This window comes from Passer domesticus, chromosome 20 (genome assembly GCF_036417665.1).
Source record: "Passer domesticus isolate bPasDom1 chromosome 20, bPasDom1.hap1, whole genome shotgun sequence".
Taxonomy (NCBI): Eukaryota; Metazoa; Chordata; class Aves; order Passeriformes; family Passeridae; genus Passer; species Passer domesticus.
The window spans coordinates 11,478,661-11,495,284 of record NC_087493.1 but is presented as its reverse complement, the minus strand read 5'-3'; the positions used below and the strand labels follow the sequence as shown (position 1 = coordinate 11,495,284).

Sequence of the window (16,624 nt, the reverse complement as noted above, 5' to 3'; positions counted from 1 at the left end):
ACCTTGGTAGCTTGAGGAAATGATTCCCACAGGGTGCAAGATGGGATTTTTAGGGATGGTTCTCCCTTTCCATTGCTCCCTTCCTCCTGCACTGCTCTCCTGAACACTGTCCGCAGCTGCAGGGCTCCCCTCTGTTCCCACCTCCTTGCTGGGGTTCCTCGCTGTCCTCTGCGTGTCCTTTCAGCTGGCAGCACCTTGGCTTCTTCAGGAAATGCCCTTAGAGGCTTTAGTCGGGTTTGCAGTGGGACACGGAGGAAGCACCAGGACTTTGAGGAAATTCTGCCTCGGTGGCCGTGGCTCACAGCAGTGAAAGCTGCTGTGCCTGAAGGGATCTTGCTCAGACAAACCTGTGGTGGCTGTGCCCAGGCACTGCCCTGCGACAGGGACAGGGTCACACACACCTGAAGGGGCTGCATTCCTGCCGAGCCCCACGGGGACCACACCCCCGGGGACAGGTAGAGGATCTACAGCCCACACACACCTTTAGGGAGCACAACCCTGCCAGGACCACAGCCCCGGGGACAGGCACAGGGTCCTCACCCCACACACACCTTAGGGACCAAATCCCTGCGAGGAGCACACCTCGGGAGACAGCAGCAGGGTCCTTACCCCACACACACCTTAGGGACCACATCCCTGCCAGGACCACACCCCCGGGGACAGGTGTGGGATCCACACCCCACACACACCTTTAGGGACCACATTCCTGCCCATCCCTGCCAGGATCATATCCCCGGGGCACAGCTACAGTGGCATTCACCACATCCCTGCCAGGACCACATCCCGGGGGACAGGTAGGGGGTCCTCACCCCCCCCACACCTTTCGGGACCGCATCCCTGCCAGGACCCGCACACCCCGGGGGGCACGCACAGGCTCCGCACCGCGCACACACCTCCGCGTACCCCCCGCCCCGCGCCCCTCCGGAGCCCCCCGGTGCCCGGCGCTGCCCCGGGCGGTGCGGGCGGCGGTGCCGGGCTGCCGGCGGAGCGGAGCGGCGCGGCGCGGTCCCGGTGATGTCAGGAGCGGCCCGGCAGCGGTGGGCGGTCCTTCCCCGGCTCCCGGCTCGGCTCGGCGCCCGCCCCTGCTCCGCGCCCGGCTCGGCGCCGCTCCGCTCCGCCCCCGGCTCGGCTCGGAGCGCGGGCAGCCCCGCGGCCCCGCTGCAGTCCCGCTCCGGCATGGTAAGGCCGTGGGCATGGGGCGGGCGGGCCGGGCTGCCCGGGGCGCGGCGCGCTCTCACCCTCTCCCCGTCTCTCGCAGCCCCTCGCCGGAGCAGCGCCGGGACCCCGCCGCCTCCAGCCGCGCTCCGCCGGGCTCCGCCGCTCGCCGCGCGCCGGCATGAAGCGCCCGGCGCCGGGCAGCCGCCGCTGAGGAGCCAGAGCGGCGGCGGCAGCAGCGGGACCCCCGCCCGCACCCCCCGCCCCCGCCCCGCTCCATGGGGCAGCGCTGAGCCCCCACCCCGCCCGCCGCGCCCCCCGCGCCGCGCCCCCGCCTCGCCCCTCGCCATGGGGCCGCGGCACCTGCTGCTGCCGCTGCTCCTGCTGTCCCTGCAGCTCCTGGCCCTGCTGCTGCTGCTGCCCGCGCAGGCGGCCGGGCCCCCCCGCGCCAAGGGCAACCGGACCCAGGGGGCGGCGGCGCCGCGGCGGACCCCCAAGCCGGGCAAGGAGCTCCTGAACCAGACGCTGGCGGGCCCGGGGGCCGCCGCCCCCACGGCGCTGCCCGGGCGCGGCAAGGGCGCGGGGGGCGGCAAGGCAGCCCCCGGAGGCGGGGGCGGCGGCGGGGGCTCGGCCCCGGCGCACGAAACCTGCTGGGGGTACTACGACGTGAGCGGGCAGTGGGACAAGGAGTTCGAGTGCAACAACAGCCTGACGGGCTTCCGCTACTGCTGCGGCACCTGCTTCTACCGCTTCTGCTGCAACAAGCGCGCCGAGAAGCTCAACCAGAGCCTGTGCCGCAACTACAAGAGCCCCGAGTGGGCCCACCCCACCACGGCCAGCGGCGCCCTGCCCGCCGACGGCGGCGACGGGGGCGACGGGGACGCCAACAAGTACGACCCGGACAAGGACAGCACCAACGCCACCGTCTACATCTCGTGCGGGGCCATCGCCTTCGTGCTCATCGCCGGCGTCTTTGCCAAGGTGGCCTACGACAAGGCGCGGCGCCCGCCCCGGGAGATGAACATTCACAGGTGAGCTGCTTCCCCTGCTCGCCCTCACCCAGCTCCCCCTTGGCAGAGTGTGCTCAGGGATTCTCAGTGCGCTGCCCAGCCAAGGGTTCTTCTGAGTGTCCAACCAAGGGTCCTCCTTTTGAGTGCCCAGCCAAGGGTGTTCTTTTTGAGTGCCCAGCCAAGGTTTCTCCTTTTGAGTGTCCAACCAAGGGTTCTCCTTTTGAGTGTCCAGCCAAAGGTTTTCCTTTTGAGTGTCCATCCGAGGGTTCTCCTGCTGAGTGCCCAACCAGTTCCCAGCTGTGCAGCCTGTCCGAGAGTTTCCCGTTGCATGGCTCCTCCAGGGATTCTCCCTTTGGATTTGCTGTCCAAGGGCTCAGTTTTTACACCGCTGTCCAGGGGTTCTCCTGCTGCACTCTGTGCCCAAGGAGTCTCCCTGTGAAGCACCCACTCGGGTCTCTATGCTTTGCTCTGGCTCTCCATGAGTTTCCCCTGCCAACCCTTCCAAGGCTTTCCTTCCCCAGTGCCACGGCTCTCTGACGGCTGTGCCACCTTTCCAAACCATTTCCCATTGTGCTGCCGCTTCGAGGAGTCCCCTCTTGAGTGATTTATCCGAGGGTTTCCCCCTTTGTGAGAGCTGTCCAAGGCTTCCCTCTTTGCACCATCCACCAAAGGGTTTTCCCTTTCCATCCTCTGCCTAGGTGTTCCTCCTTCCCACGGTCCCACCAGGGCCACGCGGACCCCTCTGTCCATCCCACTGCCCACCCCGGGGCCTGTCCGGCTGCCCCGTGCTCTTCTCCCGCGGCCGCGCTTGTGCTCTGCTCCCCGCGCCTTCAGCACCGGCTCCGCGGACAGCTCCGGGACAGCTCCGGGAAAATTCCCGGTAATTCCCGGACAGCTCCCGGGCTGCTCCCGGGCTGCTCCCGGGCTGCTCCCGGGCTGTTCCCGGACAGCTCCCGGATAATCCTCTGGCTGTTCCTGCAGAGCTCCCGGATAATTCCCGGATAATTCCCGGGCTGTTCCCGGACAGCTCCGCGCTGCCCCGCTCTGCCCAGAGTCAGTCCCGGAGCTCCACGCGTATCCTCCCCCGGCACCCCGGCACCCCCTCCTGCCTCCGGCATTCCCCTCCTGTCCCCCGGCATCCTCCTCTACATCAGAGAACGTCGCCCTTTCCTCTCGGCATCCCGGCACCCCTTCTTACCCCCCAGAGCCTCCGTCTGCACCCCGGCACCCCCTTTCACCCCTCGGAGCCCCTCCTGTTCTGCGGCACCCCGACACCCTCCTCCTGTCCCCCGGAGTGTCCCCCAGCATCCCGGCTTGGCTTCCCTGCACCCCTCCTCCTTTCCCCGGGACCCCCCCACATCCCTCCTGCCCCCAGGCATGCCCCTCCTGCCTCTGGCATTCCCTCCCTGCACCCGGGATCCTCAGTAGCCCCCAGACCCCCCCATCTCCCCTCCAAGCCTCCCCAGAGCTCCCCCAGCACCCCCCAGGGGCAGCAGAGCCGCTCGGACCCCGCGGGTCCTGTCCTGCCCTGCCCTGTCCCTGTCCTGCCCTGTCCTGTTTCTGTCCCTGTCCCTGTCCCTGTCCCTGTCCCTGTCCCTGTCCCTGCCCTGTCCTGCCCTGTCCCTGTCCCTGTCCCTGTCCCTGTCCCTGTCCCTGTCCCTGTCCCTGCCCTGTCCTGTCCTGTCCTGTCCTGCCAGGGGAAGCCTGGGAAGTGCGGAGGGATGGATGGGGACCCGCGGGGCGGTTCCTCCCCGGGGGCGGCCGGGCTGTGCGGGGACGCGCTGCTGGTGGCAGAGCTCTGTCCTTTCCCCTCTTCGTGCGGTGCCTCTCCGGTGGGAGCAGCCCGTGCCTGTCCCTGCGGGCTCGCTGTTCCCTCGGCAGCGCTCGGCGTGGCACACAAAATCCTGCTTCACAGCAAAAGCTCGGGCTCTGTAGCAGTCCTCCTTCTGGACAAATGCGTGTTCTCTCCCGGTTCATATTTATTTTATGATGAAAAAGTCCCTCCAAATGATGAGTGCTGCTTGCGTGCCGCGAATGCGAGAGCTCCCCGTGTCTGAACATAAAAATTGGTGAGAGGCTTCTTTAGAAGAGCAGTGGTGAGCACCAGGGGGAAAGACCTTAACTCTAGCAGATAATGCCTCCTGAAATTATTTTAATGAAGATTTTTAATCAGAACTCTTGAAATCATTGACCATGTTTTTAAGGCTTAACTTGAGCTGCAATCAGCAGAGATGGGGAGATAAATATTAGTTTTTTACAAAGAAAAAGAAATGAATGACGCAGTTTTTATTTATTTGGGAAGATGTTTTTTATTTAGACTCCTCCCTGAAGTGAGGACAAACAGTGAGGCTGGTTTACATTTGCTGAGGGTCTGGCCCACATATTCCATTCCAAATCCCGCCTGCCTCTGGTCCCTGCAAGAATGTAACTCCACAGTGTTAGAAATTACACACAACTGTGTAGAGGCAAGGGTCCTGCAAGTGGCTTAGCCAGAAAATGATCTCTTTTAAGTCTTTTGTTAATTGTAGGGATGGTTCCCCAGCTGCCCAGCTCTTCTGGCTTCAAGGCAACTTTGCCTGGGCCTTATCTTCACACTAAATTTGGAAATCTGGGTTGGATGTCCATATGTTACTTCTGCTCCAGCTCCAGCCTGCTGCAGGGTTGGATCCTTCACCCTTGGAAATCAGAGCCAGTGTTGCCAGACTTGTCTGGATTCTTCCTGATGTTTTCATTTCTTTGATGCTTGCTTTGCTTTATTTAGATAAGTTCTGGTGAAATGATTCACCTGGGTGTAGAAGTATGAATGGCAGATTGAGTGCTCAGGAAGCTTGACTTCCAGAGCATTTTAAGGAGTTGATTGACTTCTATAATATGGTAGCTGGTAAAAGATTATACCTTTCAGAGCTGTGTTACCTGAACTTGATCAACATCGCACGAGGGTTTAAATATTTTGAAGTGCATCTCCTGCATTGGGCTGAATGCTCTGGGTGCTCTAAGCAGAATGTAAATTCGGGGAGAGGAATGGTTTGTCTTTGTCTCTGACAGCTGCTGGGGAGGAACAGGGAAGGAGGAAAGCAGGCTGGGGTCAGGTATTTCTGTCTGTTTGAGGTCGTGTCAGCTGGAGTGAAGTGTGACATCCAGAATAATTCTGTAGTGATGGCGAGTGCTTTAAACCTCAGTGTGCATCCTCTGGGAGGGGGAGAGAGCAGCATGAGCACAACTTGCTACAGGGGGCTGGAGGAAGCCTCTTGGGCTCCTATCCCACGGCAGGGAAGATCAATCAGAAGTTCCCTGCACCTCCCCACCAGCAGCATCACACTGTAAATTTTACCTCCTCGTAAATGCTCGCTGAGCAGTGCTGTGGGTGGATGTTATCCCTCTGCCCATTCCTCGTCCAGCTTTTACAGCAAATCCTCGTGAACTCGCTTAGAGAGAACATTTTGAGGGAGGCAGGGCTCCTACGATGTCTTTTGGTGGAAGGAGGGTTTACAAATTCCCTGAGAGCTGTCGGTGGAAGGAAGGGCTGGCTGTGCATGTGCAGCTCCGAGCTGGAATCAGCTCCAGTTTCCAGGCACTGCCACGTCCCTTTAAAGCAAGGCACTGCTGAGATTCTGGGCTCACAATCACTGAGACAGGCGTTTCTAACAGCAGTTAAGTGGAAGTGCTTTGAAAACCAGGAGCTGAAATATTCCTATTGTACAGAAACGCTTGTAGTGCTTTCAAAGGAAATGATTTTTTTTTTCTTTTTTGGCAATTATAGGATCTTTGAGCCTGGCTGTATAGAGCTGCCTCTTGCTTTGGGGGCTGCACAGCCAGAACTTTGCTGGGCTCCAGGTGAAAGCTGGGGCTGGTTTCTGAGAATTTCACCCAGCAGTGCTGTGTGTGCTGATGCTCTCTCATGCATTGGTGAGGATGATTTGTTTTTGTCTCATTGCCAGTGCTGTTTTCTTCTCACGAGCATTTCTTAAGTGAAATTTAAGAAGTAATTGCTTTACTTCCAGTCTGGGGATGTGTTAAGGAATCTCTGAGCAGGGAATATCAGCTGGTCCTTTCCAAAGCTGGGTGAGATTTTCTGCAGCAAGAAAGGGTGACACAGAATGTTCTCATTCCGTGGCCGTGACCCCGCATCCCCATGCTACAGAACACAAATAACTCACAGATGTAGCACTGCTCCACGACCCCTGCTTAGCCTCAGCAGCAGCCGCTGCACTCTGCCGAGCTGGGAATGCACAGATTGGGACCTGGACTGAAATATCCCGAGTGCATCCCACTGGTCAGCTGAAGGCAGAGGGACACAGGGGCAGAGCTGCCCCTGGGGCACTGGTGGGAGCCCAGCTGCTCTCCTGGGAAGCAGCACAGGGATTTTTTTCCCAGCAAACCAGCTCTGTGTGCTGCTAAAATGCCTTATCTGGCCTGGCATGGAGCGTGGCTGAGGGGTGGGAGAGGGAGAAGGGAAACAGGCTCTGAGCTGTGCTTCGCTTCACCCTCCTCCCACAGCATCTGTGCTGCTGCAAAGAGGGAAGATATCTGTGCTGCTCTTCTCTCCAGCCTCTGCCTCTCCTGCTCTGTGAGTGATCACTGCCAGCTTTTGTAAACCAACATCCTTTGCCCGTGTAGAGACCAGAGTTTAATTGATCCACTCCTTGTTTCTGCTCCATGGCTCTGAATTCCAGCAGGAACCGGAGGCAATGGATCTGTCTGCTCACAGATCCAAGGAGCTGCTGGGCTGTGTGAAATGCAGCAGGGTTTGTGTTCCTGCAGGCTGCGTCCCCCCTGCTCGGGGCCCTGTGCTTGCTGAGGGGTTGCTGGAGGGAGCTGCTTTCAGGTGTGAAGGTTATGAGCAGTGCCTCTCTGCAGCCCTGGTGTTTGAGGCGGGGATCACAGGCAGCTCCTTCAGCTCTGCTCTGTGCTGCTGGAGCCAAAGGATCAAACCCCTGGTCCCCAGGGCAGGCAGGGAGTGCTGTGAACACTCCTGGCCACAGGGACTCTGCAGGAGGTTTTCTTTCTTGGATGCTGTTCCTGCTTTCAGTCTCTCTCCACTGATGTGTTTTTATGCTCTGCCTTTTTTCACTCTGCTCGGACTCACTCGGGTGCCTTTCAGCTGCTCTTTGCCCTGCTTTGAGTTGTTTAATCCTGGTGGTTTCTGAGTCTCTCCTCTGAAGCGCCCTGTCCCTCTCACAGGCACAGACTGCAGGTCAGACTGAAGTAAGAAAAAACAAAAAAAGTGCAGCCATAAAATCACAGAATGGATGGGGTTGGAAGGAACCTTAAAGATCATCTCATTCCACCCCCTGCCATGGGCAGGGACACCTTCACTTGTGACCTCAGAGGAGTTCCTCAGGACTGGTTCTGTTTCAAACCAACCCTGCACCTGGCTGGGTTTGGGGTAACTCCTCAGCAAGGAGAGCACCTGGATCTTGTCCTTTTGCAGGGAATTGTCCAGATGCAGACCCAGATCCAGGCCAGGTGTGTCCCTGTGTGCCTGTACCTGTACAAAACATTTCTCCTTTTGTTTCACTTCCATGGGAAAGCTCCAGTCTGGAGCTCTGGTTGTGGTTTGCAGTTTGATAATTGTTTTTATTGCTGTATTTTCCTCTCTGAGTCTATTTTATGAAGAGATTGACTCTGTGGGAGCAGTGGCTGCCTGGCCTCACTTCCTCTGGATGCTTCTGGGCTTCTCCTTTCCTTTTGAACTTCTTCCATTACGAGAGAGGCCAGACTCAGAAACCGTGCTGCCTCCACCAAATCATCTCAGTGTCTCTAATTCCCATTTATTTGGCATTTTCCTGCTTGCTAATTAACTTTTTCTGTTAGTCCAGCTCCATCACGAGGTGTCGAGGGAATCCAGTGCAGCTCTGAACTTCTCTTCCTTTTGGTTTTGTAATCTCTGATATCCTTAAGTAGCAGTTGATCTCTGTGCCTTTGGAGATCAGATGCCTTTTAAAATTTCTGTTTCACATAAGATCTGAACTTTCTGGGGAAGATGAGGCCAGGGCATGTGCTGCTTGCCTTTCCCCCCCTCACACGGGCTGGCTCAGATCTGTGTGCTCTGCACTGCTTGGAGGGCTCAGATAGCTCCTTCCCCAGTGGATAAACACACAATTCTTCACAATAAATGCTGAGCTGTGCTCTCACCACCACCTCTTTTGTTGTGAAGGCTCTTCAGAGGAAGCTCAGCTTTTTCCAGTGAGTTCAAAGCCCCTTAGGTGTGCTCAGAGCAGAGGATTTGGTGTGAAACTCCCCGGAGTGTGGGGATGCCCCAGGAGTGGCCAGCCCCAGGTGTGGTCAGCCTGGAGCTTCCCAGGGCAGAGCAGGTGTGGGCACAGCAGGCAGGCCATGAATAATGCATGGCTGCTCTCTGTGGCAGTGGCTGTGACCCAAGTGCTGTCCCTCAGAGGGAGCTGTCCCTTCCAGGTGAGCTGGCTCCAGGCTGGACAAATCCATCTCCTGGAATAACTGCCTCTTTCTTCCCCAGTTAGTTACAGAGCATAGGGGAGTCTTTAACCTGGCTGTTTTTGTAGTGGAATCCTGGCTGTGCTGAAGCCATTGGAGTGCTGCCACCAGCTCCATCCCCGCTCTGCTTTTAGCAGCTGCAGCTCAGCCAGGCACTGCTCTCCTCACTGTGCTCTGCCAGCCCCACTGGGTCATTCTGCTTCCATCCCTCCCCGAAGTCTCAGGGACTTGGAGCAGGCAGTTCTGTTTTCTAGCACTGCTGTTGAGGTCTGCACGAGAGGGGATTTTCAGCAGGTGAATCAGTGAAGTTTTGGGGTGCACTGCTGGGAACAGGCAGCTCCTCCCTGTGCATTCCCACCCAGCCCAATCTCATTTTGCTCCCAGCCTGCTGGAGCTGTCACCAGAGCTCCCCTGGCCTCCAGCAGCAGGGACACCCGTGCCCACACTCACACTGCTAGCTGGTGTTGGGAATCTGTGGGCATGGGGAAAGTGGGCAATGCTTTCCCAAAAAGGCTTTGGGGAGGACAGCAGTCCTTGTGGGAAATCCAGGGAGCAGATCCAGGTTCTGGGCTGGGTTACAGGGGCAGGGTGAGCTGCAATGAGCTGCTCCCTCCCAGCCCTGCAGCTTCACCTGCTCCCTGATTGCACAGCCACATTTTGGGATCAAAGTCTGTCATTTCCAGCACCCGGCCCCAGCTGATGCCCAGCCTTGTTGCCCCACTGCTTCCATCCACTCCCTCGCTTCCTTTGGATTTACACCAAATCCTTTTGATTTTTCCTTCTGAAAATTGATGAACCCCGGTGTTCAAATTTGTCCTGAGTGCCACTAGAGCCATCCCAGGGAGCAGGGCCTGGCCTGGGCTGTCCAGCCTCGTGGGTTTCCCTCCCCCAGGCCCGTGCAGCCCCCTGGAGCAGTGTCCCAGCTGGTCCTGGGGCTGCTCTGGGTGCGGGTGGCACAGAGACTCAGCATGGCTGTGACGTGAGGGAAAGGTGTCACAAATCCTTATCAGTGCCACGCTCCAGCAGCGAGGCTTGTGCTCCTCAGATAACAGACTTGTCGTCACAGGAAGGCTCCTGGAGTGTCTCACATCCTTGTGCAGGTGATTAGGGGGCTGGTGACATCAGTGGCACTAATTGTACCCAGATGGCTGCACACACAGCGCCCAGATATTCCAGGGAGCCTGTTCTCCTGGGGCCGTGAGCCAGCTGGACCCAGGGGACTGTCACCAACAAATCTGCCTCTTTTAAGTGGGACTGACCTCCCAGCCCTCAGGGCTTTATGGAAACTCTCTGGATTCCCACAGCACCGTGACTGAATTGGCTCAGAACGAACCAGCTCCATCCAAGCTGGCTTGCTGCTTTGCTCTGGCCCATTTCCACAGCCCCTGCAGCTCCCCCTGTGTGCCCTGCCCACCCTGCCCTCTCCCTTGGGACAGCTGGAACGAGGTGTTCTGGAGTTCTCCAGCCTGCTTTGGTGTTTTCCCTGCTCCCTGAGTGATTGCACTCGCAGAGTCTTGGACGAGTGTTCCAAACGAGCCCGGGCCACTGTGGGCCAGTAAATAACAGAGCTAATGCAAGGTGTGGGGTTGAAAAATGACCCTTAGTGCTGCAGATGCCATCAAATGGTCATCTGGTGCTTAATACACCTTGGAGATCCCTGCTGGGGGGATGTCCATGACCTTGGGCAAGGGGACAAAGGGACAAAAGTGTCCTGGAGGTTGGGGACCAGTTAGGGACACCTCAGGCATGGCTGGGCATGGTGGGGAGCTCTGTCCCAGTCGGGGGGAGGAATCCAGGAGCTTTGGGACAACACCAAACAGCAGTTCCTCACCAAACACCAGTTTCTAATGAAAAAATAGTTTCCACTCACCAAACACCAGTTCCTCACTAGAATCCAGTTCCTCACTAGAATCCAGTTCCTCACTAAAAACCACTTCCTCACCCAATGCCAATTCCTCACCAGACACCAGTTCCTCATTATCAATTCCTCAGCAAATACCACTTCTTCATTAAAAACCAGTTCCTCAATACCAATTCTTCACCAAACACAAATTCTCACTCATCAAAAACCAGTTCCTCACCCAACACCAGTTCTCACTCACCAAACACCAGTTCCTCAACACCAGTTCCTCCCCAAACACGAGCTCCTCCTTTCCCCAGGAGCAGACAGAAGGAGTCCTGGCCTGGCCCAGGGCTCAGCACCCCTCTCCATGGCTGCCTCCTTCACCTCTCTCTGGGCCTGGCCCAGTCTGTGCTCTCCTGTCCTTGCAAACAACAATCCCTTCACCCCACGAGGATCAGTCTGTGTGCACACACAGATATCCCCTGGTTGGTTACAGCCCTCAGATCTGCTTTTTTTACAGCCAAGAAATAATCAAAAAAAGGGTAAAAATATCCTTATTCTGTACAGGCTGGTGCTGAACTAATGTGATCCTGCTCAGGAGCCTCTGAGATCCTCCAAGAGTTCCTTCTGTGGAGCACATTAGTATTGCAATCCATTATGCACAGGGACAGGAGTCTGGAGAGGAAATGATTTGGAAAATGGAACGGACCCAGGGCCCAAACTATTTCTCATATGACAGCCCAGAAATGTGGCATTTAAGGGATGCCAGTGGGTGTGAGCAATGCCAGCATCCCTCTCGTTAATGTGCAGTGAGGGGATGTCTCCTCCTGACACCTTCCCTGGGACCCCAGGTGACTCCAGACGTGTTCCCCTTGCCAGGAGAAAATAGATTTTCCATCTTCATCAGCTTTTAAGCGCCACTGAAATGGCTTGTGTCCCTTACAGCCCACACAAGCCACCCCTTTCCTGCTTTTCCTAAGGCCCAGCAGAGAAGGAAAATCAGGGCACTGCACTTCACGTGTCCGTGATTTTCACAGAGGGGGCAAAAGGATCTTGGAGCATCCAAGGGGAAAGCACTGGCTGCAGCTGGACTGGGTGGCACTGCTTTTCCTGGGAATGGCAGGGAGAACTCAGCCATTGAAGCAATCCCTGCTGAGCACAGGCTCAGAGCTGTGCTGACGCCGAGCCCTGCAAGTTGGTTAATCCATTTTTCTGGCTCGTGGTTCTCCCTTAAAAGCCACTCCCAGCACTGCTGGGGTTTGAGCTGTGTTTGAGCAGGGATTTCAGGACGTGGGGATCCTGATCTGAGGCAGTTTTAAGGGAGTTTGGCTCGGGCAGGGCGGTTTTGGTGTCACTTTTGGGAGGTGCCAGGCTGGGGCCAGCAGTGGCTCCTGGTGGAGGCAGGGCTCAGTGTGCCAGGGGCAGTTTGTGTGCTCTGGGAGGTGATGGAGAGGAACCACAACCCAGGGCTGCAGTGAATTAGGGAGAGCAGATGAGACACCAAACAATAGCCAGGCAAGCCTGGAAATACTTGCAGCAGATGCACAGAAAGAAACAGAGCTTTTAAGCCATATTTTTAAATTTTATTATTACTGCTAATGTTGCTTTTTTTCTCTGTTTATGGTATGAACCCAGCTGCTTTGGATTCACAAGTACAAGTACTGAATTCTGTTCTATTCTATTCTGAAATACTGAATTCTAGCTGTGTTAAAATACATTTTCCCCCTTTTTTCCCTGTCTCCCCAGGGCTCTGGCCGACATCCTAAGGCAGCAGGGACCAATCCCAATCGGACACTGTGAAAGAGAGACAATCTCGGCCATAGATACCTCCCCCAAAGAAAACACCCCAGTCAGGAGCTCTTCCAAGAACCACTACACCCCCGTGCGCACCTCCAAGAGCAACCCAGGTGAGTGCTGCTCCCCGTGAGCCCTGGAGCCAGCAGAGACTTCTGAAAAACCCCCTCGCCAGGATTCTTCTCCTGGGAGGAGGAGAAGCTTCAGCTTCTCCCTGTTTTGCTGCTTTGGGATGTGGTTTGGAGATTGCTTATTAATCATGTGAATTGGTTTAATTTAATGACCACTCATGGTCCAGCTGTGTGGAGGCTCTGAGGAGTTACGAGTTTTTATTATTCATTCTGGTTAAGGCTTCTGATGTATCCTTTCGCTATAGTTTAGAGTAGTTTTAGTATAGCATTGTAATGTAATATAATACATATAATATAATAAATTAATATAATATAAATTAATATAATATATAGTAATATAAATTAATATATACTATACTATACTATACTATAATAAATATAATATAATAAATACATAATATACTATAATATAATATAATAAATATATAATATAAATTAATATAGATTAATATAATGTAAATTAATATAATATAATATAATATAATATAATATAATATAATATAATATATAATATATAATATAATATAATATAATATAATATAATATAATATAATATAATATAATATAATATAATATAATATAATCTCAGTGGCAGGCACTCAGTGCTCTGGGCTGGGGATGAGGCACAGGGTGGACTCAATCCTCCTGGCTGCCTTTTCCAGCCCAAACAATGCTGGGGTTCTGTGCCATCAACACCTTCTGGAGACTGTCCCTTCCCCGTGTCTCCTGCTGCTCACCAGGGCACACAGATCCAGAAGGGAGGGGCAGAAGGAATTGCTGGCTGGCAGCTGGAGGCACAGCTGGCTGCTGCCAGGCTGGCTTCGGTGCTGTGCTCAGGCGCTGCCAACCTGAGAGGGGAGAAATGGCAAGGTTTGGAGGGAGATGCTGGCTGCAGGAGCCCTGCCTGCTGTCCGGGGGGAGCTGAGGGTTCCCAGGGGTTTTTGAGACTTGCTGGTGCAGAAGTGAGGCAGGGGAGGATGCAGGGACCAGAGCAGAGAGCTGTGAGCAGGTCACACCTTGGGATGGAGTTGGACTAACAGAAAAAGTTAATTAGCAAGCAGGAAAATGCCAAATAAATGGGAATTAGAGACAGTGCAGAGTGACAGCACCCGGGCAGCAGCTGCTGGTCCTGCCAGGAGATCAAGAAGGGAAAGGCAGGATGTGAGCAGCACCCAGCCCCTGCTTGGGTGATGCTTGCCAGGCTGTGTGAGGGGGAAAAGCCATCACAGGGGAGCCCAGGCAAAGGAGAGGTCCCCAAAGGCACACAGGAGAGCACTCCCAGCACAGCCTCCCTGCCTGGCACTGGCTCTGCTCCCTCGGGGCAGCCAGCTGGACTGAGCCCTCAGCAGCCCCTGCCAGGGCTGGGAAGGGAGAGCTTGCCCAAAAGAACTTGTTCCTGGCTCAGCCGTGGCCACCATCAGCTCGTAGATCAGGGCAGACAGAAAGCTGATCACTCACAGAGATCACGAGCTCATAAAACAGCTTTACAGGTAATGTTTGCTTGTAATGTTTTATGGGCAGAGCAGGGCAATGCTCTGTGGTGCCTGTGCTCAGTTGCGAGCCAAACTTCCGATTATTGTTGGGATTAGGAAATTGCATGAGTGGATGCTAAAATCTTTCAGTTGGGAACAAGTATGTGTCCTAGATTAAACAGAATAAAGCTGGTCAGCCCTGGTGTGGAGCAGAAAATCAGCAATGCTTGTTTTTTGGGGACAAGGGGAAGAAAATGAAAAAGGAAATTAAAAAAAAAAAAAAGAAGGAAATAAGGAGAGCTGGAGGAAAAAGAGGCAGTAATATGGAATAGCAGGATCCAGGCAAGGCACTGCTCACTGGGGCTGCAAATTGGCTCAAGGAGCCCACAGCTGCAGGGTTTGGAAAGCAGCAGGTCTGGTGGCTGTGGCTGGTCTGAGGAGCCCAGAGCAGGAGAGGTGAGGCAGCCAGAAAGGATTGTCCTCGTTGCACAGGGGCTGATTGAGTTTGGTGTTCGTTTGACTTGGAACTTTTGTTTCCAAACTTATAATTGGAAGGGTGCCCCTAAGTCCTGCTAAATAAACCTTGGCTTCATTTTTCCGTGGGCTAGCTCGGTGTCAGTGAGCAGGACGATTGTGGGTGACAGTGACAAATGGAGCTGGGCTGTGCCTGAGGCTGCAGAGCAGCCTGGGCAGGTCCTGCTGGGGGCAGGGGAGAGGACTCCAGCTCCCACTGCTGCTCCAGAGGAATTCCAGACTGGTTTGGGCTGGGAGGGACCTTACAAACCTCCTGTCCCACCCCTCAGTGGCAGGGACACCTCCCACTGTGCCAGCTGCTCCAAACCCAGTGTCCAGCCTGGCCTTGGCACTGCCAGGGATCCGGGGGCAGCCCCAGCTGCTCTGGGCACCCTGTAGGGACAGAGTTTGTGGGGATGGGGCTGTGTGTGGCACAGTTTGGGGTCACTGGGATGGGGCTGTGTGTGGCACAGTTTGGGGTCTCTGGGGCTGTGTGTGGCACAGTTTGGGGTCTCTGGGATGGGGCTGTGTGTGGCACAGTTTGGGGTCTCTGGGATGGGCTGTGTGTGGCACAGTTTGGGGTCTCTGGGATGGGCTGTGTGTGGCACAGTTTGGGGTCTCTGGGGCTGTGTGTGGCACAGTTTGGGGTCACTGGGGCTGTGTGTGGCACAGTTTGGGATCTCTGGGATGGGGCTGTGTGTGGCACAGTTTGGGGTCTCTGGGGTGGGCTGTGTGTGGCACAGTTTGGGATCTCTGGGGCTGTGTGTGGCACAGTTTGGGGTCTCTGGGATGGGTTGTGTGTGGCACAGTTTGGGGTCACTGGGATGGGGCTGTGTGTGGCACAGTTTGGGGTCTCTGGGATGGGCTGTGTGTGGCACAGTTTGGGATCTCTGGGATGGGTTGTGTGTGGCACAGTTTGGGGTCACTGGGATGGGGCTGTGTGTGGCACAGTTTGGGGTCTCTGGGATGGGCTGTGTGTGGCACAGTTTGGGATCTCTGGGATGGGCTGTGTGTGGCACAGTTTGGGGTCTCTGGGATGGGCTGTGTGTGGCACAGTTTGGGGTCTCTGGGGCTGTGTGGCACAGTTTGGGGTCTCTGGGATGGGGCTGTGTGTGGCACAGTTTGGGGTCTCTGGGATGGGGCTGTGTGTGGCACAGTTTGGGGTCTCTGGGATGGGCTGTGTGTGGCACAGTTTGGGGTCTCTGGGGCTGTGTGGCACAGTTTGGGGTCTCTGGGATGGGGCTGTGTGTGGCACAGTTTGGGGTCACTGGGGCTGTGTGTGGCACAGTTTGGGGTCTCTGGGGCTGTGTGTGGCACAGTTTGGGGTCTCTGGGATGGGGCTGTGTGTGGCACAGTTTGGGGTCTCTGGGGTGGGCTGTGTGTGGCACAGTTTGGGATCTCTGGGGCTGTGTGTGGCACAGTTTGGGGTCTCTGGGATGGGCTGTGTGTGGCACAGTTTGGGGTCTCTGGGGCTGTGTGGCACAGTTTGGGGTCTCTGGGATGGGGCTGTGTGTGGCACAGTTTGGGGTCACTGGGGCTGTGTGTGGCACAGTGAAAGGTGCACAGAGCTGCTCCCACGGGAGTTCCCTGGGTGCCCTGGGAGCAGAGGGGTGGCAGACATCCAGGGTCATCTCATGGCTCTTCTCCCAGCCAAGGACAAACCACAGGTGGCCCCAAGGAAGGCTTTGAGACATTTGGCTGATGTAAATCACTGCTCTGTCAAAGTGCTGGGTTCACTAAATCCTGATGGCTCAGGGGGACTCAAATGCTGCCCCACGGCTGGTACAAATCTCTGATCCCCAGCACACACGTGTCTGCAGTGCTCCTTTATCCCCAGTCTCCTGCTGGCTCTCCCACACTGACTCTTTCCCATGTAGCTCGTCCCAGCCTGGGAGAAAAGGGATATTCAGGAGCATCAGACTGATGTGGGAAGGCAAATCTGTTCAGGACAGGGCTGTCCCTGTGAAATGCTGTCAGCAGGGAAGGGTCCCAGGTGTCCCCCAGCCCAGCATGGAGCTGTGCCTGGAGCTCTGGTACCTCTGACTGCTCCAGGAGCAGGAGGCTGGGAGAGCAAGGACAAAATATGTTTGTAGAGGAAGCACTCTGGCCTAGATTTATATTCTGCTGTCCCTTCATTCTCAGCATATCCATTGCCTCTCCAAGGGGATGCACTGCTCTGCACCCAGCTCCAGAGGTGCCAGGGGAGGGCTGAGCACAGCGAGACTTTTCCAGGGTTAAAATCTGCCCCTCACC

At 55.9% G+C, this 16,624-nt stretch overlaps 1 protein-coding gene across 4 annotated transcripts in view; it reads left to right on the top strand.

Moving 5' to 3' along the window:
- Nucleotides 1–1,047: 1,047 nt before the first annotated feature.
- The window catches only part of SHISA6 (shisa family member 6), a 137,607-nt gene continuing 122,030 nt past the window's right edge, over nucleotides 1,048–16,624 (top strand). For all 4 annotated transcript variants that reach the window (XR_010349841.1, XR_010349840.1, XM_064395988.1 and 1 more), the window contains exons 1-3: nucleotides 1,048–1,179; nucleotides 1,259–2,186; nucleotides 12,208–12,368. Coding sequence is in view for 2 of the 4 variants with exons in the window: in XM_064395988.1 (XP_064252058.1) it covers nucleotides 1,504–2,186; nucleotides 12,208–12,368 (844 nt within the window). In the remaining 2 variants the exon portion in view is untranslated. The remainder of the gene's footprint in view (nucleotides 1,180–1,258; nucleotides 2,187–12,207; nucleotides 12,369–16,624) is intronic.